At 52.1% G+C, this 23,359-nt stretch overlaps 1 protein-coding gene across 1 annotated transcript in view; it reads left to right on the forward strand.

The window, feature by feature from the left end:
* Positions 1 to 558: 558 nt before the first annotated feature.
* CBLC (Cbl proto-oncogene C, E3 ubiquitin protein ligase) overlaps positions 559 to 23,359 on the forward strand; it is a 23,755-nt gene continuing 954 nt past the window's right edge. The window contains exons 1-9 of the mRNA XM_006901259.1: positions 559 to 911; positions 2,386 to 2,532; positions 2,797 to 2,953; positions 3,362 to 3,483; positions 4,541 to 4,678; positions 9,754 to 9,841; positions 12,446 to 12,577; positions 13,550 to 13,708; positions 14,156 to 14,218. Coding sequence (XP_006901321.1) covers positions 559 to 911; positions 2,386 to 2,532; positions 2,797 to 2,953; positions 3,362 to 3,483; positions 4,541 to 4,678; positions 9,754 to 9,841; positions 12,446 to 12,577; positions 13,550 to 13,708; positions 14,156 to 14,218 — 1,359 coding nt within the window. The remainder of the gene's footprint in view (positions 912 to 2,385; positions 2,533 to 2,796; positions 2,954 to 3,361; positions 3,484 to 4,540; positions 4,679 to 9,753; positions 9,842 to 12,445; positions 12,578 to 13,549; positions 13,709 to 14,155; positions 14,219 to 23,359) is intronic.

Raw genomic sequence — 23,359 nt, forward strand, 5'->3', positions numbered from 1 at the left:
TCACTGCCAGAGTGATTTATTGCAGACCCAAGATTCTCGTCTCCAAATTCCTGCCCCTCCCTCGTGCGCCTTAGGGACGCAGGGATCTGACCACGCTGTACCTTCTTATAGGCACCTTCACTGAACTTTCCGCCTAGAGCCTCCAGCTCTGTGACCTTTAATCCTAGCAGCGACCAAGAGGCTATCAGTGCCAGCTCCACCTCCGCGAAGGGTTGCCAAAAGAGATCCCAAGCGTCCCAGCCTTGTCTCCCACCACCACCATCACCGTGGCGTCAGCCCTTTGCTTCTCCCCAAAAGGGCCTCCGCACCCTGCCTGTCATTCTGAGCCCCTGAGGAGCTCCCACCTGTCGCCACCAGGGACCCTTCTCTACTCTTTTGGGAATCAGACTTCCACGTGGCACCTCTAGGGGTCCCGGGTGTCAGAGCCCTGCCTCCGCCCCCTTGGGAGACTCAGGTCCCAGAGCCCTCGCTCCGGTTCTCCGGGGCCCGCCCCGTCCCGCCCCAACCTGGGCCGCGCCCTTCCCGCCCCGCCGGTCCTCTCTGGGCGCCCAGGGACCCATGGCTGCGGCGGCGGCCCCTCGGGGGCGACAGTCGGGGGAGGTCCGCGCGTTCGGCCGGGCCATGAAGCTGCTGGAGCGCCTGGAGGCGCAGTGCGGGGACCCCCGGCTCGCCTCGAGTCCCCCCTCTCTGCGCGACCTGCTGCCCCGTACAGCCGAGCTGTTGCGCAAGGTGGCCCTGGCCCGAAGGGTGCCGGGCGGCGGGGGCCCCGAGGGTCCCGGGGGCGCCTGGGACTTCCTGGCCGTCTACCTTGCAAACCTGGAAGCCAAGGGCAGGCAGGTGGCCACACTGCTGCCTTCCCGGGGCCGAACTGGAGCCAACGACGAGCTCTTCCGGGAGGGCTCCAGACTCAGGTGAGCGGCTCAGGGCCGAAGGTGGGATCCGGAAAGAGGCCTGGACCACAGCCTCAGCGCCCTGCTCCCTCAGACCCTGGAATAGGGGCACAACTACTACACCCCTCCTCCCCCAGACCCAAGAATGGAAGGAGGGCCTGCCATCCCTCCTACTTCAGGCCAAGGAGTGGAAACCTCCACCCCCTGCTCCCTCGAGCCCAGGAGTGGGGAACCCCTAGCCCCCTTCTCCTTCAGAACCAAGAATGGAAGAAGGCTTCCCAGCTGCCACCTCCCCCCCCCCCGGAATTCAAACTCAGCCCCATCATCCCTCAGACACTTCCAGAAGTCTTCTATCCTCCCTCACGGCTTCCAGAAACCCCCTCCCCCAAACACAAGAGTGCAGAGGGTCTCCCAGCTAGCTGCCTCCTCCCTTAGATTTGACAGTCCAAACCCCAGCTTTCTCCCTCAGACCCAGCGGCTGTGGACCCACAGCCCCTCCTCCCAGAAAAAGCCTGAGAACCAAATGGCGTCGCCCAGCATTTTCCTTCCTTGGGAATCCAGACCCTCTGCTTCCCACTGCCCCTCTCTCCTGATCACCCAGCCGCCTCTGCCCCACTCCCTCAGGGGCCTCAGACCCCAGGTTCTGGGAATACAGGAAGATTCACACCCCTGGAGTGACTAACAGGCATCATCCCTGGCCCCATCCTTACCTTTCTCTTTGGGGGAATTAGATTTCTAAACTGCCTCTCTAGGACCCTCAAGGACCAGAGACCCCAGGACTTGCCCCTTTTGGAGAACATAGGCACCAGCTGTCCCTTCTCAGGTTGTGGTCTCCAGTTCTTGAAGAACAACTAGCTCAGGACGTAGCGTTTGTCTGTCCACGCTGAGAAGCCACTGAACTCTGAGGAAGGGGCTACGGAGTGACAGGGTCCTAGGTGTCACAAAAATAATAGGTGGTGCGGAAGAAAGACCTGGTGCTCTGGCTTCCCAGCAAACTACAGCCAAGAATACCATATGGAGCAGTTTTACTCTGTAACAGTAGGGGTCAACGGTGAGCCAGGGGCTGGCTCTGAGACCTACAAAGGCCACTTGGCTGTTGGGCAGCTTTTTTCAGAGTTGTTGTTGTTATTGTGCATCCTTGATTCTGAACCTACACGTGGAAGGAAGGGGGCAGGCAGGACTGGAACAGCCTGTTGGGAATAGACTTTTATTCAGAGATGCTCTGGTGGCCTACTGGGTAGAGAGTTGTGCTGCTAACCCAAAGCAGACACTTTCAGGTGGTTCAAATCCAGCAGGTGCTCCTCAGGAGAAAAATGAGCCGTCTCAGTGATTTACAGCCTCTGAAAACCTGCTGGAGGGCCAGCTAGGAGTCCAACTGCATTACAATGAGTTGAGATGACTGTTAGAGAATCCTTGTGGGGTACACCACAAGGATTGTGGGAAGTTGGTGGGAACCCCAAAGTTCCGCCCAGGCCATTAGAGTGCTTCTCTGCAGGCGGCAGCTGGCCAAGCTGGCCCTCATCTTCAGCCACATGCACCAGGAGCTCAGCGCGCTCTTCCCTGGAGGACAGTACTGTGGACATCTGTATCAGCTCACCAAGGCGCAGGCCCACACCTTCTGGAGGAAGTGCTGTGGCCAGCGGTAAGGGAGCCTTCCGCCCCTGGAGCCCCCATCGCTGACACAGGGTTCCAGGCACTCAGGTCCCTCCTCCTTCAGACTTGGGAGTCCAGGCCCCCAACCCTCTCCTCCCTCAGACCCTGAAGCCCCCATCCTCCTCCTCCCTCGGACCCAGGGTTCCAGGACCCCAGGACCCTCCTGTCTCAGATCTAGGATTCCAGGCCCCAGTCCACTCCTTCCAAATCTTGTTGTAGACCCCGAGAAACCTCATCTCCGTCCTCTCTCCAGATGCGTGCTGCCCTGGACCGAGTTCGAGTCCCTCTTGCGCACCTGCCACCCCCTGGAGTCAGGCTCCACCGCCATGGCCTTGCGCTCCACCATCGACCTCACATGCAGCAGCCACGTGTCCATCTTCGAGTTTGACATCTTCACCAGGCTTTTCCAGGTCAGAGCAGGTCAAGGCCAGACTCCTTGGTCTGGGGGAGGACAGGACTGCGGGTCTAGACTCCTGGTTCCCAGGGAGGAGGGGTCTGGTGGCTTGAATTTCAGGGCCTGAGGGAGGAGGCTTGGGGCCTGAACTCCTGGATCTGAAGGAGGAGGGGTCTGGTGGTTTGAATCTCAGGGTCTGAGGGAGGAGACTGGGGACCCGGACTCCTGAGTCTGAGAGAGGAGGGAGCTGAAGGCTAGACTCTTGAGTCTGGAAGCTGGGGCTCCTAGAGAAACTAGGCTGGAGTCTCAATAGAAGGAACCCCCTGAGCCTTTCCTGGGAGGGGAACAGGCTGGCTGGAGTCAGGGGTCTGGTGGCCCTGTGGTATGGACTACTTCCCTGACCACACTCCCTGCCCCACCACAGCCATGGCCCACCCTCCTCAAGAACTGGGAGCTGCTGGCTGTCAACCATCCCGGCTACATGGCCTTCCTTACATATGACGAGGTCCGAGAGCGCTTGCAAGCCTGCAGAGACAAGCCTGGCAGGTACAAGGTCCTGGCCCTGGGGGTGGGGCCGCAGGGTTCAGGGGTCAGAGTCCCGAGGTGGTGGGTGCTGAGAGCCCAGACATCCTCGGGGAGAAGGAGGAAGGCTGAGTCTCCAGGACCCCAGCGGATCGAGGATTTGGAGGCAAAACGCTGAGTGCTCCTGTAACACCCACGCCCTTCCCTCCCACACTCCAGCAACTGGAGTGTCCCTGAGGTCACATTTATTTCAGATGACACTTATAGGTGCAGCCCAAGCCACACCATCTGTTCAGTATTTTTGACCTGACACCTACCTGCTGTGGCAGGAAATTGAAACCAGACACCTGAGTGTTTCAAACAGAGAGTCTTAAACTGTTGGGTCCCCTAAGGGTTAAGAATTGAGAGGATGCAGTGTGTGGAGCACCAAGAGGTGAAGGAAATAGGTAATCAGGTTCAGAAGTTTCGCGCAGGACAGAGAGATCTACAGGCAGGTAAATACATTAGCACTCTTACAGTTATGTAGAAACTGGTATCAGGAGGGGGGAAAGTAACAAATTTCCATAATCAAAATTATGTGTCTGGGTTTCAGGCATAGCTGGATCCAGGTGCTAAGAATCAGTTCCCCTTCACTTTCCATCTTTGTTTTCCCTTGAGTTCACTCCTAGAGTCTCTCCTCCAGGAAGCAACAAGGGCTTCTGGAAGGCCCAGTTGTGCACCCTACTCTCTCTTGTAGCAACCTTACTCCTGACACTCCCAGCAGAATTCTCAGGGCAAATTCATATCAAGGTGGCCATGCCGGGATCAGCTCCCAGTAACAGAGAGGGAGATACCCCTGTGGAAACGTGGGTGCTGTTATTGGAAATCCCACTACTGATGTGTTGATTCTGACTCAGCGATTCTCCATTGACTTCCTGTGGTTATACATTTTTATGGGAGGAAACTGCTCATCTTCTTCCAAACCCAAGATGGTGATAGAAAAGGAAGAGTTGGATCTCCAGCTGGGTGGGAGGGCTGGGAGGTCCCTGAAGGGACAGGGGTGACCACTGCCTCACCCCATCACACCTACCTTCTCTTCCAGCTACATTTTCCGCCCTAGCTGCACTCGTGTGGGACAGTGGGCCATCGGATACGTGAGCTCAGACGGCAGCATCCTGCAGACCATCCCTCCCAACAAACCCCTGTTCCAGGTGCTCCTGGAAGGACAGAAAAAAGGCGTGTGAGTTCTCATCCCTGCAAGGGGAAGGGGCCAGCGGAACCCACTGAGGAAGGCTGTGAGTGTTAGACACTGCTCGAAATTCTGAAGAGGTTCACACCTTCACATAGTGACTGCATACACTTGTAATGCCACAGTGTCCCGGCAGGTGGCAGTCCAGGGTCTTGAGGAAGTGGCACCTTTGTCTAGGTTTCATGAAGCTTCATGAAGCTGCCCTGTGGGCTCAGCCCAGCTCTCAGAGGCATGTGGCCGTGGTGGGCACAATCCCGTGGCTTCATTTCTTGGTACTGCATTCAGCATGTTGGTTTTTAAAATTTTTTTATTTTACTATTTTGTGTGCGTGTACCATCAAATCAGATCTGAATGGCACAAGCGGAGATTGTCCCGCCTTCTCCAGCAGAGCATCCGGTGGATTCGAACCTCATGCCTCTAGGATTGCATTGCAGCTTCTGGGATTGCAGTGCAGCTTCTTGCCACTAGGCCACCAGAGTTTTTGGGTTTAGATCTTCATATAGGGTTCTAGAATCTAGGCTGTTAAGGGCTCACAGGTTGGAACAAAACATTGCCTAGCCTCATCCCATGTTTACGGTTCGTTATGGAGTGGACCCACGTGATCCATAGTTTTTCAGAAGAATTGTGTTCTGTGGTGTTGTTGAGAAAAGATGCAGCAGAACACACGCCCGTAATTTCCACAGGTACAATTCCATGACAACATTCACCCTTCTCCACCCTCCCTCTTGACACAAGCGGTCTCCTAAAGTTCCCGTCTAACCTTTCACGTTGCTGTTGTCAATTTGATCCCATATAGACAGTTCTTTTGTAAAGTAAAAAAAACCAAACTTTCACTGTGATTTGAGTGAAAGTTTACCAAGCAGATTGGTTTTCCATTCAATCATTCGCAAACGTTTTGCTTTGTGACTTTCGATTACCATCCCCACAATGGAACCACACACTTCCCACTCCCACCCTGTGATTCTCCTTTCCACTCATCCTTCTCTCCTCATTCTTATTGCCATTTGAGCTTCCTCCCTGGACAAATGCTGCCCATTTGATCCAGTATGATTGCATGTTCGAAGGACTGAGTCCTTCCCTGATGCTACTGATGACCTTATAAGCCTCACTACTGCCTGACTGAAAGTTGAGTCACAAGGGCAAGTTCAGGGGCAAGTTCAGTTCCAGGCTCAAAGGGTAAAAGAGTCATAGTCCTGGAAGTTCCCCAGCCCTGTCATTGGCTCTAGCAGGCCAATACCATACAAATAGCTTTTAAAGAGAATAACGTTCAGGACAGACATTTTCTTACTAGTTAAACCTAACTATTGCTTGATTTTGAAAGGACTGGAGGAAACATTATTTTAATTAAAGAGCATGCCAAGGCAAGAGTTTTGGAGTTTCTGGTTTCCCCCAGAAAAGTCAAGATTCCATCCACTTTGGAATTGTGTTCCACGTTTTCTATAGCATCTTTGATAAAAACATACAATAATGGTAGCTGGGCACCATCCAGTTTTTCTGGTCTCATGGCAAAGGAGTTTGAACTGACCGATTTTTCAGCAGTAGCCTGCCAGGTCTCTCCTCCTCGTGCATCTGAAGTCTTGTCACTGAAATGTGTTCAGCACAAAATCCTCTGCTGACGGATGGGTAGTGGCTGCACATGTGGGAATCGAACCCAGGTCTCCCACATGGAAGGCAAGAATTCTACCACTGAGCCACCAGTGTCCCTTGGGAGAACTAGCCGGGTGGTGCATTCCAGTGCAGAATGTCAGCTGCCTTAAGGAAGGAGGGAGGAAAAAAGCTTTCAGAGCCCCACCCGGGAACTTTAACCAGAGTCTGGTCTGTTATCAACATCTGTGTACACACGTACACACACACACACAGACACGCACACCTCTATTATATCCTCATCTGGCAGCTGAGGAAACTGAGGCACAGAGAAGCAAGTCGCTTGTCCCTGGTTACACAGCTGCTGAACTGTCGAGCTGCCATCTGAGCCAGGCAGACACACTCCGAGTCCCGGCCCTTGGACCACTGCTCTGTCCCGAGTTCCAGGTCAGAGTTCATGTAAGGAAAATGTGAGTGAATGATTGAATGGAAAACCAGGCTGCTTTGCAAAATTTCACTCAAAACCCTGAAGAAGGGGAAAAAAGGGGAGCTCTGGTGGCCTAGTGGTAAGGAGCTGCAACTACAATCCCAGAGGCGCACGGTTCGAATCCACCAGATGCTCTGCCGGGGAAGGAGGGACAATCTCCTCCTGTACCAGTCAGATCTGATTTGACGGTATACTTACACAAAAATAATGAAATAAAAATTAAAAAAAAAGAAGGGGAAAAAATTGTTGAAGGAGAAGGTCCCGAGTTAAAGGCAGCGTGAACCCCAATTATCTGTTCCAACTCCATTGTCCCTATCTACACATACATGCACACACACACAGTATCATTCTTTTTAACTTAAATTTGTTATTAATTTCAGTAAAAATTTACAGAAACTTTGGATTTCCAACACAGTATCATTTTACAGATGGGAAAACCGAGGCCTGAAGAGAGGGGGAAAGGGCTCTTTCCACCACAGAGTAAGGCAGCTCTTGGGTTCCCATTCGATCATAGCTGTTTTGAGCAGACATTGTGCGCTGGTCAGGTTATCAAAACCCAGAACCAAACCCACTGCCATCAAGTCGATTCTGACTCTCAGAACCCCTGTCATACACAGTACACAGGCCTCATAGGATTTCCAAAGCCACAATCTCTTATGGGAGCTCTGGTAGCTTAGTGGTAAGGAGTTGGGCTTCCAACTCAAAGGTACACGGTTCAAATCCACCGACTGCTTCATGGGAGAAAGATGGCCCTGTGACTTCCTTCCTGCCTCTGAAAACCCCGCTAATGGACCAGCTGTGGGTTGCTTCCGACTCAATGATATATAAACAAAACAATCAGTCTATTTATGGAGCCTTGCTGCTAACGATCCCTCAAGGAAATGGACTGCGTCAGTGGGCTTGAGTGGAGAAGAGATTGTGAGGGTGGCCAAGGACCAGGCGATGTTGTGGTTTTGTCCTACGTACGATCACTGTGAGTGGGAACTAATTGGATGGCACCTAAGAACAATGACTGCTAAGGAGAAGGTCAGCGGTTTGAACCCAGCATCCACTCCAAGGGAGAAAGATGAAGCTCTCCGCTTGCATAAAGATTTACAGCCCGGGAGACGGTCAGGGACAGTTCTGCTCTGTCCTGTGGGGTCGCTATGGAGTTGATGTCACGCTACTATCTTTTTAACAAAGCTGACAACCGCGGCTTTCTCCTCCAGAGCAGTGGGGTGGCTTCCATACTGCTTCATACGCTGGGAAAGCTGCACAGTGAATGAGGAAGTACATATACCCCATGGGCTGCCAGAGGGACAAACCCATCCTGGAGGAAGTGGACCCAGAGCTCTGCTTGGAGGCGAGGACGGTGAAACTTCATCTCACGAACTTTGAACATGTTGTTCCTGGGCGCCAGCCCTTGGAAAAAGACATCATGCTGGGAAAGGTGGGGGACCAGCGAGAGAGAGGAGGACCCTTAATGAGACGGACTGGTACAGTGACTGCAGTGGGCCTCAGCGTGGTGGGGACTGTGGGAGCGGGCAGGATGGGGGCAGGTTCCCTCCCACTGTCCACAGGCTCGCTGTGAACGGGAGCCCGCCCCACAGCACCCCGCTAACCGCGACACCGCCCTTTGCCCTGTTGTTGAGTGCCCTTGATGTCAACTGATAGCGACCCCGTGGAACAGAACACAAGGTTTTCTTGGTGGCTTAGTGGCAAGGAGTTGGGCTGCCAACCCAAAGGCACGAGGTTTGAATCCACCAGCTTGCTCCGAGGGACAAAGGTGGACAATCTACTTCCACACAGTTTTGTTGTTTGTTGTGAACTGGCAAGTCAGAACAGACCCATAGCTCACCCTCCAGCGGGTAAATCACACAGGAAGAGGGTGCCCATCTTTCTCCTGCAGGTGGATACGAACAGCGTGCCTTCAGGATTGCAGTGCAGCTTCTTACCGCTAGGCCACCAGCGGTCCCATTCAAACAGTTAACTTACTGCCTCTGAAAACCTGCTGGATGGTCAACTGGTTCCCATTCACGGTAAACAATAAGTCATACAGAAGCAGATTACAGGCCTTTCTCCCTTGCTGCTGTGGGGTGAGTCAGAACCCCCAACCTTTCCGTTAGTATCTGAGTTCTTAACTCTTCATGCCACCAGTGTTCGTTCTGTAACCATCCATTTCACAGAAGGTGAATTAGAGGCCCCAGTCACAAGATGTGTTTGTGGGAGAACCACTTTAGAACCCTGACCTCTGAGCCCTCAAGGCCCCTCTGTTGGTCTGAGGAAAAGGTTCTAGCTCAGATGGGAGGCCCTGAGGGTCTGGAATCTTCTCGGCTGCCTTGGCCCAGCACCTCTCCCACAGGGGGCCCTGGGTGCGTGTCTGTAAATCGTGTGTGTGGGGGGGGGGGGGAGTCTGAAGAGGCACACTCTCAGAGGGCCCATCAGCGCCTATGGCTGAGAAGCAGAGATTGATCACTCCCACACCGGGTGACCCACAGGGACATCTGCTTTGAACCCCAGGATCTTTGAAGGGGCAGCTCCTGGAGCAGTGACCTGAGATGTTTCCTCTCCTGCTTCATTCTGGTCTCTCAGAGCCCAGCCCTGCCCTGGGGTCTGAGGGGCATGAGGTCCCCCACTACTATGAGATCCGAGGAGACAAGACTGTGTCCTGTGGTCTCAGGGCCGAGGGGACCCCAGGGTCTGAGGAAACATGGTCCCACATGGGGTCTGACGTGACTAGGTCCTATCCTGCGTGCATACCTGAGGGGAACACTCCATGCCCTGGGGAAGGGGTGTGAGGGTGAAGAGATGAGGCCCTGCTCAGAGGCTCTGAGGAGACAGGCCTGTGTCCTGGGGGTGGTCACGTGAGAGGATGAGGCCCTTTCTGAGGACAGAGGAGGGAAGCCATTCCCAGGCCAGTAACAAGTTTAGGGCAGATCTGATTCCAGGGAGATACAGGACCCCCGGTGGCTGTCCGTCTGGCCCTCAGCACCCCTCACCCATCTCTCCTCTGCAGCTACCTCTACCCAGACGGGAAGAAGCACAACCCAGACCTGACAGAGCTGTGCCAGATGGAACCCCACCAGCACATCCACGTGTCTGAGGTGAGGCCGCTGGGCCCCAACCCACCCACCCTCCACTCTCACAAACCCCCACCCCCACTCAGGCCTGGGCTCCCAAGGCCTCCAGTGCAGGTTAGGCGGCTCTGTGACCTCTCTGACCCTCAGCTCTTCTTCTAGAAAGAAGCCCTCCTGCCTCTTCCTGCTCCTCCTGCCTCTTTCTCGGGGACAAGGGGCCTCTGCTGGCATTTTCCCCCAAAACAAACGCAGCCCACTGCTGTCCACTCAGTTCCGACTCTCAGTGAGTCTCCATTGGGTTTTCCAGACTGTAAATGTTAGAGGACCAGACGGCCTCATCATTTCCCTTCGGAACGGCCGGTGGACTCAAACCACTGACCATCTGCTTAGTGGCCAAATGCTTAACCACTGCACCGCCAGGGCTCTGGGCACACGTCTAGAAATGCAGTGCTGTGAGGTGCCATCGCGTGAACCACATCTCACAGCCACCCCCCATACAAACGGTGCCAAAGCACTTCCACCCTGTGCACACGGGACGTCATGAGTCACAGCTGACTCGAGCACATTATTGACGCACTTGTAAATACTCACGCACACCTTCTATACCACTGATTAACAGCACGTACCAAGCAGTGTTGCTGTTGCGTGCCATCGAATTAGAGCTGACTCAGAGCTGACTCCTCTAGTGGCTTTTCAGGGCCAGTAAGTCAGTCACACGGAAGGAGATTGGAAGGAGATTTCCCGTCTTTCTCCTCCAGGCTGCTGGTGGATTTGAACCACTTGCCTTTGGGTTGGCAGGGCCACTCCTTACCGTGAGGGCACCAGAGCTTGCTGTACCATGCAGTAGTCAGGACAGAAACCAATGAGAAAGCAAACCTGTTGCCACTGGTCAAAGAGGAGACCTGCTCCATAGGGCTTTCTTGGTTGCATTGTTTAGAAAAGGTGTCAAGGTGGCAAAATGTATTATGTGTTGAGTTGCTGACCAGAAGGTTGGCAGTTCAAATCTATCAGCGGCTCTGAGGGAGTAAACTGAAGCCGTCAGCTGTTGTAAAGATTTACAGCCTCAGAATCCCAACAGAGAGTTGTAAGGTGTTGGAATCAATGTGATGCTTGTGAGTAGTGGTTTTCTGGGTTGGTTTGGTTTTTTTAAATTGAGATTTTAATGAAAGTTTATAAAGAACTTGGGTTTCCAGTCGTTCATTGTTGCACATTTTCATCTCTGCCCCCGTCCTCCCCAGATCACTTTTTTCTTTGGGGGGAAAAAGTTTTTTCATTGTTATACAGTGTCTCCCCTCCAGACCACTCTGATTCTGGACTCTTGTCATGCCAATAATACCTAATCATATATTCCTTTCTATACAGTTCTCTCCGTCATCTGTTTCAATACTGTGTAGGTTATTTATCCCCTCTTTTCTTAGTTTCCCCCCAGCCCCCATGTCAGTCCTATTTTATATCAGTGGCATTATGCTATATTTGCATTTTTGTGACTGAGATATTTCACTCAGCATAATGTCTCCAGGGTCATCAAATCATTTTGTATAATATTTCGTGAGTTCCTTGTTTTTCAGTTCAGCATAGTATTCCATTGTGTGAATGAACCACAGCTTCTCAATCCATTTGTTTGTTGATGGCACTGGGTTGGGGTTTTTTTGTTGTTCTTTTTTTTTTTTTAATTCTTTGCAGGAGCTGATTGCCAAGTATTTCTTCCATAGCACCAGGGCGAGTTCAAACCACCAGCCTCCAGATTAGCAGCAGGTCCACAAACAACCTGTGCCACCCAGGGACCTTATTTGGGACATAAACGCAAACACACTCAATGCTGTCTAGGCAGAACTGACTCATAGCTGATGTCCACTCGGTCTTGAAATTGCCCACCCTGCTCCTTCCAAGCTGCTGGTGGATTTGAACTGTTGGCGTTCACCACTTTTGGATTAACAGCACGACTCCCTACAGACTAGGCTACCAGAGTTCCCAATTTGGGACATACTTATGGAAAAATATGTATTAGTCCTTGCTGATCTGAAACGAAAATCTAACAGGGTATATCCTATTATTGTAAGGCAGCTCTGGTGGCTTAGTGGTAAGAAGCTGCGGTGCAATCCCAAAAGCATGCAGTTCGAATCTACCAGCTGCTCAGCGGGTGAAGGATGGGACATCTTCTCCCGTGTGATTAACTGCCTCTGAAAACCCATCGGAGGGTCAGCTATGGGTTGGTTCCGACGAAGGTACAAAACAACAGCGTATTTTTGTTTACTGTACCTGACGCTGGTGGCCTAGTTCATAGGGAGTTGTGCTGCTAACCCAAAGGTGGTAACGTCTGGCAGTTCGAATCCACCCACAGCTCCAGTGGAGAAAAATTGGCAATCTCCTCCTATGCCGTTTACAGCCTCGGAACCTCGCTGGAGGGTCAGCTCTTAGTCACTTCTGACTTGATGGCAATAAAGAGGGGTTTTTTGAAAGCTGCCAACGCATTTTTTTAAGACATCAATGTGGAAGGCAGTTGGATATGAGAACTTGAATCTGGGACAGGGTCTGCGCTGAGCAGAGAGGCCGGAAGCTCGCTTCCTTGGAGAGAGTTGCATCTTGGAGCCCGGCACCCACCTTTCTCCTCCGCTTCTTCTTGTCCACCAGGAGCAGCTGCAGCTCTACTGGGCCATGGATTCTACGTTCCAGCTCTGCAAGATCTGCGCTGAGAGCGACAAGGACGTGAAGATCGAGCCCTGTGGCCACTTGCTCTGCAGCCGCTGTCTGGCTGCCTGGCAGGTGGGTCCGCCCCCGCCCACAGCCCCGCCCACGCCTTAGCCACGCTCATGATTGCGCCAAGCCACGCCTCTTCCGTACAACCACGCCCATCCATCAGACCACGCCCATCCCAGAGACCACGCCCTTGGCTCCGCATCACGCCCTCATCTGCATGCCCCGCCCTCAGCCTGTCTTTCATGTCTCTCAGGATCATGGGGTAGAAAAGGGGAGGTGCCCCATTTGTTGTCACTGGTCCATATCCAGTGAATTCTAACTCCTGTCCAACCCCATGTGTGCAGAGCAGAACTGCTCCACGGTTTTCCAGGCTGTGACTGTTCTGAAGCAGATCTTCAGACCTTTCTTTCTCTGTGCTTCTGGTTGTGTGTGTTCAACCAAATTTCCAACTAGCACTTCCCAGGCACCCAGCCCGCACCCAACAGCCTCCTTGAACAGTTGAGGAAACTGAGGCCCAGAGAGCAGGAGCAGGAGCAGGCCCCGTCCATGCCTCTGTCTGCATCTTGCTCTCTATCTGTCCTGTCTCTCCTGAAGCTATGTGAACAGTGGAGAGGGCTTCTTTGCTGGGGGATCCAGGCCAGTGTCTGCACATCTCTGAGCCTGAACCTCCTCCTTCAGAGAGGGGGTCTAGTGGCACGAACCTCCCAAGGGTTGGAGTTGGGGGCTGGAGCCAGGTAATTGCTGAACAAAGGCCTGGCTGACCCAGAGAGGCGCCTGGAAACAGGATCTATGGCCACTGTCCCCACAGGGTGTGTCTGTGTCCCTTTCCTAACCTCAACCTCATTAGGTGTTCTCTCCCTCCTATTCTATCTCATCCTGTCTCTGTCTCTCTCTTTCTCACACACACACAGACATTTTCTCTCATTCGCTCGCTCTCTCTCTCTCATTTTCTGCCTGTCCTGTCTGTTCTCCTTCACCCTCGAGGGACAGAGTAGAGGGAGAGGAGTCCCTGACCCTCCCCTTGCCCCTCTCCCCCAGGACTCAGACAGCCAGACGTGCCCCTTCTGCCGCCGTGAGATCAAGGGCCGAGAGCCAGTGAGTGTCCACCAATTCCCAGATATGCCTGCGGGGGCCAGGTCCATGGCCAGCAAGGACTCAGAGGACAGCAGTGATCTGGAGGAAGAGGAGATGGGGCAGGTAAGCAGGGTCCTGCAGGAGCTGGAGCTCCTGGGGCCTGATATAGGGGACGGGGAGGTGGGTGGTTCGAATCCATCAGCTGCTCCATGAGAGAAAGATGGGCAGTGTCCTTCTGTTCAATTTACAGCCTCTGAAAACTTACTGAAGGGTGAGATAGGAATCAGCGACTCCTAGGCAATGAGAAAGTTTGATGTGTGAGGAGCTGGAGGCCTAGACTGAGGGCCTGAGAGAGGAAGGGGCTGGTGACAAGATTCTTGGGACCTCAGGGCCTGGACTTTTGATTGCCTGGGAGCCTGGGGATTTGGGGGATTGTGGCCCCTGGGGGTAGGACTTTGTCATCTCATTTGTTCTGGCTCCTGAGTGGAGAGCAGGATCTGCACACCAGACAAGAGGATCCAGGAGTGAGAAGAGAGTATCGCCCCACCCCTCACCCTCTATCTCTTCCAGGTGGCACCCCCTCTGCCCCCTAGGCTGGATCTGTCCCCCAGAAGAGGAGGAGCTCTGAAGGTGGTAAGTCAGCTGCTGAGCTGGCAGGTGTCTGGGGTCCCCTGTCTGGACGCCTTGAGGGGCCAGGCTGATCACTCCCCCATCGCGCCTGTTTACAAGGCTGTGTGCAGTCCACACACCCTCCATGTGACCTTCTCTTTCCATTTCTCCCTGGTCTCCCTGCCTTTCTTGCTCTTTCCATCTCAGCCCAGTGCAACATACCTGAGGACCTTTGCACTGGCTATTCCCTCTTCCATCCCTTCCCACGGGTTCACTTTTTACCCCCTCCTCCAGGTTCACTTTTTTACCCCCTCCTCCAGGAAGCCCTCCTTGATCACCATTGCCCTTCTATCCTCTCTCTTTGCTGTATTTTTGCAGCCCTCTCACCTCTTGGCTGAGTGTACGATTATGTGGTTAAGTGCTCTGAAAAATCTGCAGTTTGAACCCACTCTGAAAGAGAAAGATGTGGCTGTCTGTTTTCACATTAAAAATCGCAATTAAAATTAAGATTTCAGCTTTGGAAACCATGTAGGGAAATTCTGCTCCGTCCTCCAGGGTGGCTGTGCGTGAGAATTGCCTTGACAGCAGTAATATCATCAGCAGCAGATTGTAACCTCTTTCCACTCCCAAGGTTAGGCCTGGGTCTTCTTGTGGTTATTTCTGACTCCCATGGACCCCATAAATGCAGAGGAGGCCTGCTCCCCTGGGCTTTCATGGCTGTGACCTTTCAGAAGGCAGTCACCAAGTTTATCTTCCAAGGAATTTTAGTGTTGTTGGGCACTGTTGAGATGGCTCTGACTCATAGCAACCCCAGTATAAGAGCATGAAACTGCCCGGCCCTCCACGGCCACCACTGCGCTGTGCCCTGTGCTGCAGCCAGTGTCCATCTGCCTCACTGAGGGTCTTCTTTTTCATTGACCCTCTATTTACCCAGCATGATGTCCTTCTCCAGGGACCAGCCTCTCCTGATTATATGCCCCAATGTGGGAGATGAAGCCTCCCCAGCCTTGCCTCCAGGAAGCATTCGGGCTGCACTTCTCCATTATACCTCTAGGGTCAAGAACAGTGCCTGACACGCAGTTGTTTGTGGCCTTTGATGTGGTTCTGATTCACGATAACCATATGCACAACAGAACCAAATGCTCCCTGGTCTTGTGCCATCCATGTTCTCTAGTGCTGCTATAATAGAGATACCACAAGGGGGTGGCTTTAACGAACAGACCTTTATTTTTTCGTTATTTGTTGCTGTTAGGTATTAATTGAGTCAGCTACACAGCTTTAGTTTGCTTGGCTCCATAGTCAACAGTCTTGGCACCAGCAGCCAGGAAATTAAAAGGCATATTGCCATGGGAAAGTCTGCTGTTAGGGACCTCTCCAAAGTACTGAAGAGCAATGGTGTCTCTCTGGAGACTAAGGTGCATCTGATACAGGCCATGGTCTTAGCAATCACTTGTTATGCATCAGAGAGTTAGACAATGACCAAGGAGGATAGAAGCAGAATTGATGCCTTTGAGCTGTGGTGCTGGAGAAGAGTATTGAGAATACCATGGACTGCGAGGAAAACAAACAGATTTGTCCTGGAAAGGGTTAAACTGGGTGGCTCCTTGGAGGCAAGGATTCTGAGGCTCCGTCTAACATACTTTTGGACATGTGAGGCGAGACCGGTCCTTGGAGAAGGACATCATGCTTGGGAGGGTGGAGGGACAGCGCAGGAGGGGAAGGCCCTCTATGAGGTGGATTGATTCAGTGACTGGGATAATTGGGATGGGAGTGTCAGAGACAGTGCGATTGGCACAGGACAAGAGCGGAGTTTAGGGCTGTTGTACATAGGGTCGCTATGAGTCGCAGGCGACTCGACGCCACATAACAACAACAACCACTGTTAGCATCCCTTTGAGCAATGGATCTGAATCCCACCCTATCCTGTGCCGTCCTCATCATCTGACATACTTGAGTGCACTGCTTCAATCACTGTGTCAATGCACCTTATTGAGGGTCTTCCTCTCTTTCTCTGACCCTCCACCTTTCTTTTCTATTCTTTCTTAATTCATTTTAATGGAAGTTACAGAGACTTAGGGTTTCTAATCATCCATTGTTGCACTTTTCTCCCTGCCTACCCCCCAATTCACTCTTGTTCTTGAAAAGTAAAAGAAAAACTTTCATTGTTATGCAATTCCTCCCCCCAAGTCCACTCTGCTGTGCAGCCTTCATTCTGGACTTCTGTAATGACAAGAATACCCATTCATATGTCCCTTTTAAACAGTTCTCTCCCTCATCTGTTTCAATGAAGAATACACCATTCCTCCCCTTCTTCTCTGTCTTCCCTCCACCCCGATGTCAGTCCTATTTTACAACAGTGGCCCTATGCAATATTTGTCCTTTTGTGACTGAGATATTTCACTCAGCACAATGTCCTCCAGGGTCACCCAATTTGCATAATATTTCATGAGTTCCTTGTTTTTCAATGCTGCATAGTATTCCATTGTGTGAATATACCAGAGCTTCTCTATGCCTTCGTTTGTTGATGGGCACTTGTGTTGTTCCCAATTCTTTGCTATTGCGAACAAAGCTGCAATAAACATGGGTGTGCATGACCCTCCACCTTTCCAAACATGATGTCCTTTTCCAAAGACATCATTTCTTTGTTTCCTAACAAGCCCAAAGTATGTGGGACAAAGCATTGTCCAACCATTGCCGCTAAGGAGCACTCTTGGCTGCACTTCAAGGAGCTAGACGTCAAAATCCGGCGTGCTGGCTCTTGGGGAAGGTTTTCTCGGTCGGTTCTGGAGGAAGGTCCTTGTTTCCTTCAGCTTCTGCGACCTGCTGTTCTTGGAGATTTCTATGTGTCATACACTTCCCCAACATCAAGGGGCTTCCCACCTCGGAAACCTGGGTCCAAAGGCAGTCCTCCCCTCCGGGTCTTCCCCAGTGAGGGCTGAGGTTGCCTCTCTGTCCCACATCAACTGATTAGGGACTTTAATTACATCTTCAAAACTCTTTCAGTAGAAGAACCTGGATTCGGTGTGATTAAATGACTGGGAAAGGTCTGGGTTGGCTATAAATGACAGCTGTCCTATCTTTAGTCTGTCTCCTTCTTGGTCACAGTGACCACATTACTGTCTCTGAATCCATCATGTCTCCATTCTTCAGCAAGTACAAGTAAAAGACTTTCTCCTGAGCTGTCCAGTTCCTCTTTCCTCGTATCTCCAGCCCGACAAAAGGTGTTCGGGGCCACACCCCAAGGAAATTCCCTGTCATCAGATGAAGGTTGCTGTTCACCCAGTATCCTTCCACAAGTGCTCCGTTTATCAGATCTCGGCGGATCACTCCACACTGCCTCATGACATCATCCTCTCTGTTAGCGGACAAGTTGAGTCAGCTGCGACTCACAGCGAGCTTATGTATGTACCGTGGAGCGAAACGCTGTCGATCCTGAGTCACCTTCACAGTTGCTGGGGTGCTTAAGCCCACGGCGGCTGCAGCCGCCGCATAAGCATCAATCCATCTCACTGAGGGTCTTCCTCTCATTCACCCTCCACTTTCCCAGCCCGGATGTCTTTTTTTCAGAGCTGCCCCCTTCTGACAGCAAGGCCAAAGTATGTGAGGCTGAGTGTCACCGTGTATTGTGAATCGTGTTCATGTATTTCAGGGGACCCGATTCAGGGTGTGGCAGAACTTGCTCAAACTATGACAGAGCCTAATTGAAAAACTGAACCCATTGCTCCTGGATGCTAACTCAGTGGTCCAGTGGTCCTAACAGGACAAACTTGTACTACTGCCCCCTAGAATTTACAGTGGGGTCAGTTGGCCTGCCACATCCGTCTCTTACTGAGGAGCTGATGTGTTTGAACAGTTGCTATGCATTTAACCACTATGCCAGCCAGGGTCGTCTTGGGAGGGGGGGAGAGAGACAGAAAGAGAGAGGGAGAGAGACAGAGAGCCACAGAGAGAGAGACAGACACAGACAGACACACAGAGAAGGACAGAGACACAGAGACAGGGACAGGGACAGAGACAGGCTCCAAAGCCCCCTAAAACTGCCTGCTTTTGTTTCAGGAAGTGGCCCGAGCAAACTGAAGTCCCTGCCTGATTTTGCTCCCCGCCCCCCCTGCTGTCCCCAGACCGCCTGGGATTTTTCCGAGACCCCAGTCCTCCAAGGGGGTGGGGCCCGATGTCTGTGGGTAGAAGGAAATCAATATTGACCCCGCAGTCTTCAAACACCCAGCTCAGGAAGTCCGGGAACATTATTGGACCACAGCAAATAAGAAAGCTAGCAGGAAGGGGGGTGAGGGTGGCGATGATACAAGCCAGCGATGCTAAAAACAGATGCAGCCCCAGCCAAACGCAAATGGAAACATTAAGAGAGGCACTCAGCTGGCTCCCGGAGGACGGGGAGGGGGTGAGCACAGCCAGCTCAGCCCAAGGCATCTCGGGTCACAGGGTCGCACCTGGGCTGTGTCCTTGACCCGGCCTGGCTCTCTTCTCTCCAACAGTCGGCCTGAGTTACTTCCCAGTGAGACAAATGGGAGAAGAAACAGAGGGAGATGGGTTCCGCTCTCAGCTAGTGCAGCTAATCCACAGCCGCGCGCGCGTGTGTGTGTGTGTGTGTGTGTGTGCGCGCGCGCACGTGTGTGTGTGTGTGTGCGCGCGCGCACGTTTGTGTGTCTATGATGCCGATCACAGCAAAACTTCTGGATTAAGAGATACCAGGAAGAACTTAAGTTTTCATATGTCTTTGAGCTTTGGTGCTGGAGAAGAGTATTGAGGGTACCATGGACTGCTAGGAAAACAAACAGATTCATCCTAGAGAGGGTTAAACCAGGCTGCTCCTTAGAGGCAAGGATTCTGAGGCTCCGTCTAACATACTGTGGACATGTTGTAAGGAGAGGGACATCATGCTTGGGAGGGTGGCGGGACAGCGCAGGAGGGGAAGACCCTCTATGAGGTGGATTGATTCAGTGACTGGAGTAATCAGGATGGGAGTGTCGGAGACAGTGCAGTTGGCACAGGACAGAGCAGAGTTTAGGGTTGTTGTATATAGGGTCGCTATGAGTCGCAAACGACTTGATGGCACATAGCAACAACAACAACAGGAAGAAAGTCTTGGGAATCTATTTACAAAAATTAGCCCACGATACTGCTGTGGCTCACAAGAGTCCAGTCCACGGGGCAGCATGGGGATGGGGCAGCACACTGTTACCGTGTGCATGGGATCCACATGGCATAGCTGGTGATGTATTTGGGCTAAGAACTGAAGAGTTGGTGGTCTGAATCCACCAGCCACTCTGCAGGAGAAAGATGGGCAGGGTCCTCCCGTAAAGATTCACACCCCCAAAGCCCTCTGGAGGGTCACTGTGATGCAGAAGAGCTCGATGGTGGAAGGTTTGGATCTGTGGAGTCCACAGTCTGTGCCTGGCCCCGCTTTGTAACATGTCTGTCTGTGCGTCACAACAGCCCAGTGAATCAGCTCTGCCTGGGACTATCCAGGAGCAAACGCTGAGGGGCAAAGACCTGACCGCTGCCCAGCTCATAGGTGATGGAATCAGGGTTGGAGCCCAGGCTCCTGGCTCCAGACCCGAGGTTGATACTCCCATTTCTTCTGTGGGCCTCAGTCACCTTGTCTGTAAAATGGACGTGAAGGTAATCCCAGCCGTGTGGGGCTGCCGTAGGGACTGGGTGGTGCAGGGGACTGCGGTGGCCAGGTCACTGTGGTCACGTGGCGTCGTCTGGAGGGAGCTGTGCCACTCACCCAGATGTCTCGCTTCTTTGGTGGTTCAGTTCCACCACAGCACTGAGGGAGACGGAACATGCAGTCTCCTCCTGTGTGATTTACAGCCGGGGAAACCCACTGGAGTGTCAGTCCGTTCCAGATCGCTGGCGAGGAGTCAATGAGTTTGAACTCCTTCAATGGGATGTTCTGGTCATAGCGCTGCTATGTCTGAGAAACCCACCCTTAAGGGGCGACAAGACCTGGTGGTGGGGCAGTGTCTCAGTTCAGTGCCTTCACTCGCCGCTGTGGGACTCTGTGTCCCCATATCGAGAATAGGGACTAGAGTGACCCACCCTCCACAGGTTTGGGGAAGTCACTGCAGTTGGACATGGATAACTTGACTTGGATCATATGCCCCAGAAGCCCTCACAGGCTCCCAGCGATTAAAGGCAAAGTCCTCAACAGGGGCCGCAAGGTCTGCATATCTTAGCTGACCTCTTGGACCTGCTGTGACCCTCACGTTCTGGTTTCTGCTCAGTTGTCCCATTTTTAGAGGCCTTAATTCCCATCTCTGCACCTCTGTTTTTTATGGTGAGAAAAATTTGTATTTAGAATTAGCCAGCTGGACTCAGTTTGGATGATCCCAGTTTTGTTAGCAACATCCAAAACATCATAGTCACAAGTGAGTTGAACACAGGCCTTCTTCTCTCCATCAGGCCTAATCCAGGTGTTGACCTTGGCCACATCAATGTCACAGAGCTTCTTTATAGCGTGTTTGATTTGATGCTTGTTGGCCTTGACATCTACAGTGAACACAAGTGTGTTGTTATCTTCTATCTCCTTCATGGCTGACTCAGTGGTCAGGGGAAACTTGATGACGTCACAGTGGTAAAGCTTGTTTCTCCTGGGGGCGCTCTTCTGGGGGTATTTGGGCTGCCTTCGGAGTCTCAGCATCTTAGGCCGCCGGAACGTGGGTGACGTGCGGATCTTCTTAGTTGTGTGTGTTGGTGGATGCCCTTCAGTACCGCCTTCTTGGCCTTTAACGCCTTTGCTTTGGCTTGAGTTTTGGGAGGGACAGGGGCTTCCTTCTTCGCTTTTGGCACCATCGTCACAGAAAGAGTCTCTCTCCCCCTCCATTCTTCCCACACGTGATTTCAGTCCTCTGGAGACATGCACGTTCCTGAAGAGACGTCCTTGCTGTGCAGTGGGGACTCCTGTGAGCCTCCAGCTGAGTACAGTGTCCGCTCCAGGAGGACAGAGATTGTCGGTCGTCTTGCTCATGGCTGTGTCTTCAGAGCCAACCAACAACAGTGAATGCTGAGAAAATGTGGTGTGGATGGATGAATAGATGCAGGGGTGGGTGGATGGAAAAGTATGTGGATGGATGGGTACATAGGTGGTGGGTGAATAGATGGGTAGATGGATAATAAGTGGGTGGGTGGATGGAGGGAAAGGTGGACAGGAGTAGGTGGGTAGGTAGATCATCGGCAAACAGGTAAGTAGAAGAAAGATGATGAATGGATGGGTGGATGGACAGACTGGATGAAAGGACAGATCAAAAATTAACTTAAAACTTCTTTGTACTCAAGACAGAGGTAAGGAGAAAGCAGCAGGGGCAGAGGTCAAGGCCACGTCCCTTCTTTCTCTGGGCCCCTGAAATGAAACAACCAGCCCATGGCTTCAGCTCACCTCACATCTCTCCATCTCCCCCCTCCAGGCACTCCCCAGATGTCGGACTCCTTTCCCCCTGCCAAAAATCAGTACCACCATGGCCTCAGTCCCGTGGGAGGTCAACACCAGCGTGCAGGCCAGGGAGGGGCACAGAGAGTAAGTGAAGAGGGCAGGGGGGAAGGGGAACAGGGGACCCCAGGAAATAAATCTGTTCCCCTTCAATTCTTTCCACTGCAGAAACTCCTAAAGCGAATGTTCCCCCCACCCCTTCCAAACTACCTCCACCTGACCGCTGCCCAGGCCTGGAGACTAGGTGAGTCTCCTCCTCTTTCTCACGGTTCCCTCCCCTGGCCTAGCCTGTCCCACCTCAATTCCTGATGTGATAAGATCTACCACATCTCCCCTTCAGCCAAATAACAAACTAACTTGTAAAATAAACAGTAACACCCATGAGGAATGTACTCCTTAGAACTGTCAGCTGAACTAGACCGAGCAGGCAGCATCTGCCCCAAAGCGAAGGAGAGGCAGGGAAAGGGGGACCCAGAAAGTCCCACTGCCATCAAGTCGATTCTAACTTTTAGTGACCTGAAAGGGCAGAATAGAGAAACTTCAAAGAGGGCTTGGGACTATAAATCTCTCAGCAGATGGGTTTGAACTACTGATCTTTCTGTTTGGCAGCTGCATTCTTTAACCACTGCGCCACTAGGGCTCTGTGAAGAGAGGAAAGTCAGGTGGACATAAGAAGAGGACAGCAATTAACCTCACAGCACAATTTGTCTATGAGGTGTTGAATAGAAAACCCGTTTGTTGTGTAAACTTTCACCTAATGTAAAATAAAACCTGTTCAGAGAGAGAGAGAGAGAGAAAAAAATAATTTAACCCACCTCTGTCTCTTTCTACCTCGCAGGGTACCAAGACAAGCCGCTAAGGGGAACCCCAGGGCCTGGGAGGGGTTTGTGAAGTAGAAATAAAAGGACAAATCCCTCAAGTCGCCTGGCTGTCTGGCTTGTGGAGAAAGGATGGAATCTGACCGCCAGGGGGCAGCTCGACCTTGGGAGCAACAGGACTCTGAGGCTTCACCCCACCTGACCAGTGACTCAGGGGATGGAAGAACTGAGAATAGGGAACCCAGCTCCTCTGGGCTCATCAATCTACTCCCCTACTCCCTCAGACTCTCTAGAAGCTCTGGGGGTGGAGTGGAGTGCTTGTTTCTGATCCAAAATGTGGTACAAACCTACAGGCCCTCCCAAATGTCATGCTCTTCAGACTGTCCAAGTTGTGAATTTTGGAATCCTCCCTGACCCAAGCCTCGTCTGCCCTCCAGTGGAATCTGCACTCATTTCCCGCCTCTTTCCTCAGACCCACAAATGACATTTGCCCCCACGTCCGTCCCCACCCCAAATAGAGTGAGTCCTCCCTCCACCCCCATCCCAAATATAATCCACTTTGCAACCCTTATTCCGTACTCTTATGATAAACATAATTAACTAAAATATAATACTTTTAAACTATTCTCTTCCTCATAGACTTCAATGCAGTAAACATAATTTATCCAGTTTTTCTCAGTCTTATCTGCACCCCGATGTCAGCCTCATTCTACGACAGTGGCACCATATAGAATTTGTCCCTTTGTGACTGAGATATTTCACCCAACATCATGTCCTCCAGGGTCACCCATTTTGAATATTGCATGAGTTTCTTGTTTTTCAATGCAGCGTAGTATTCCATTGTGTGAGTATACCACACCTTCATTTGTTGATGGGAACTTAGGTTGCTTCCAACTC

Source organism: Elephantulus edwardii, unplaced genomic scaffold, assembly GCF_000299155.1.
Source record: "Elephantulus edwardii isolate Elephantulus edwardi_28Jun2011 unplaced genomic scaffold, EleEdw1.0 scaffold00315, whole genome shotgun sequence".
Taxonomy (NCBI): domain Eukaryota; kingdom Metazoa; phylum Chordata; class Mammalia; order Macroscelidea; family Macroscelididae; genus Elephantulus; species Elephantulus edwardii.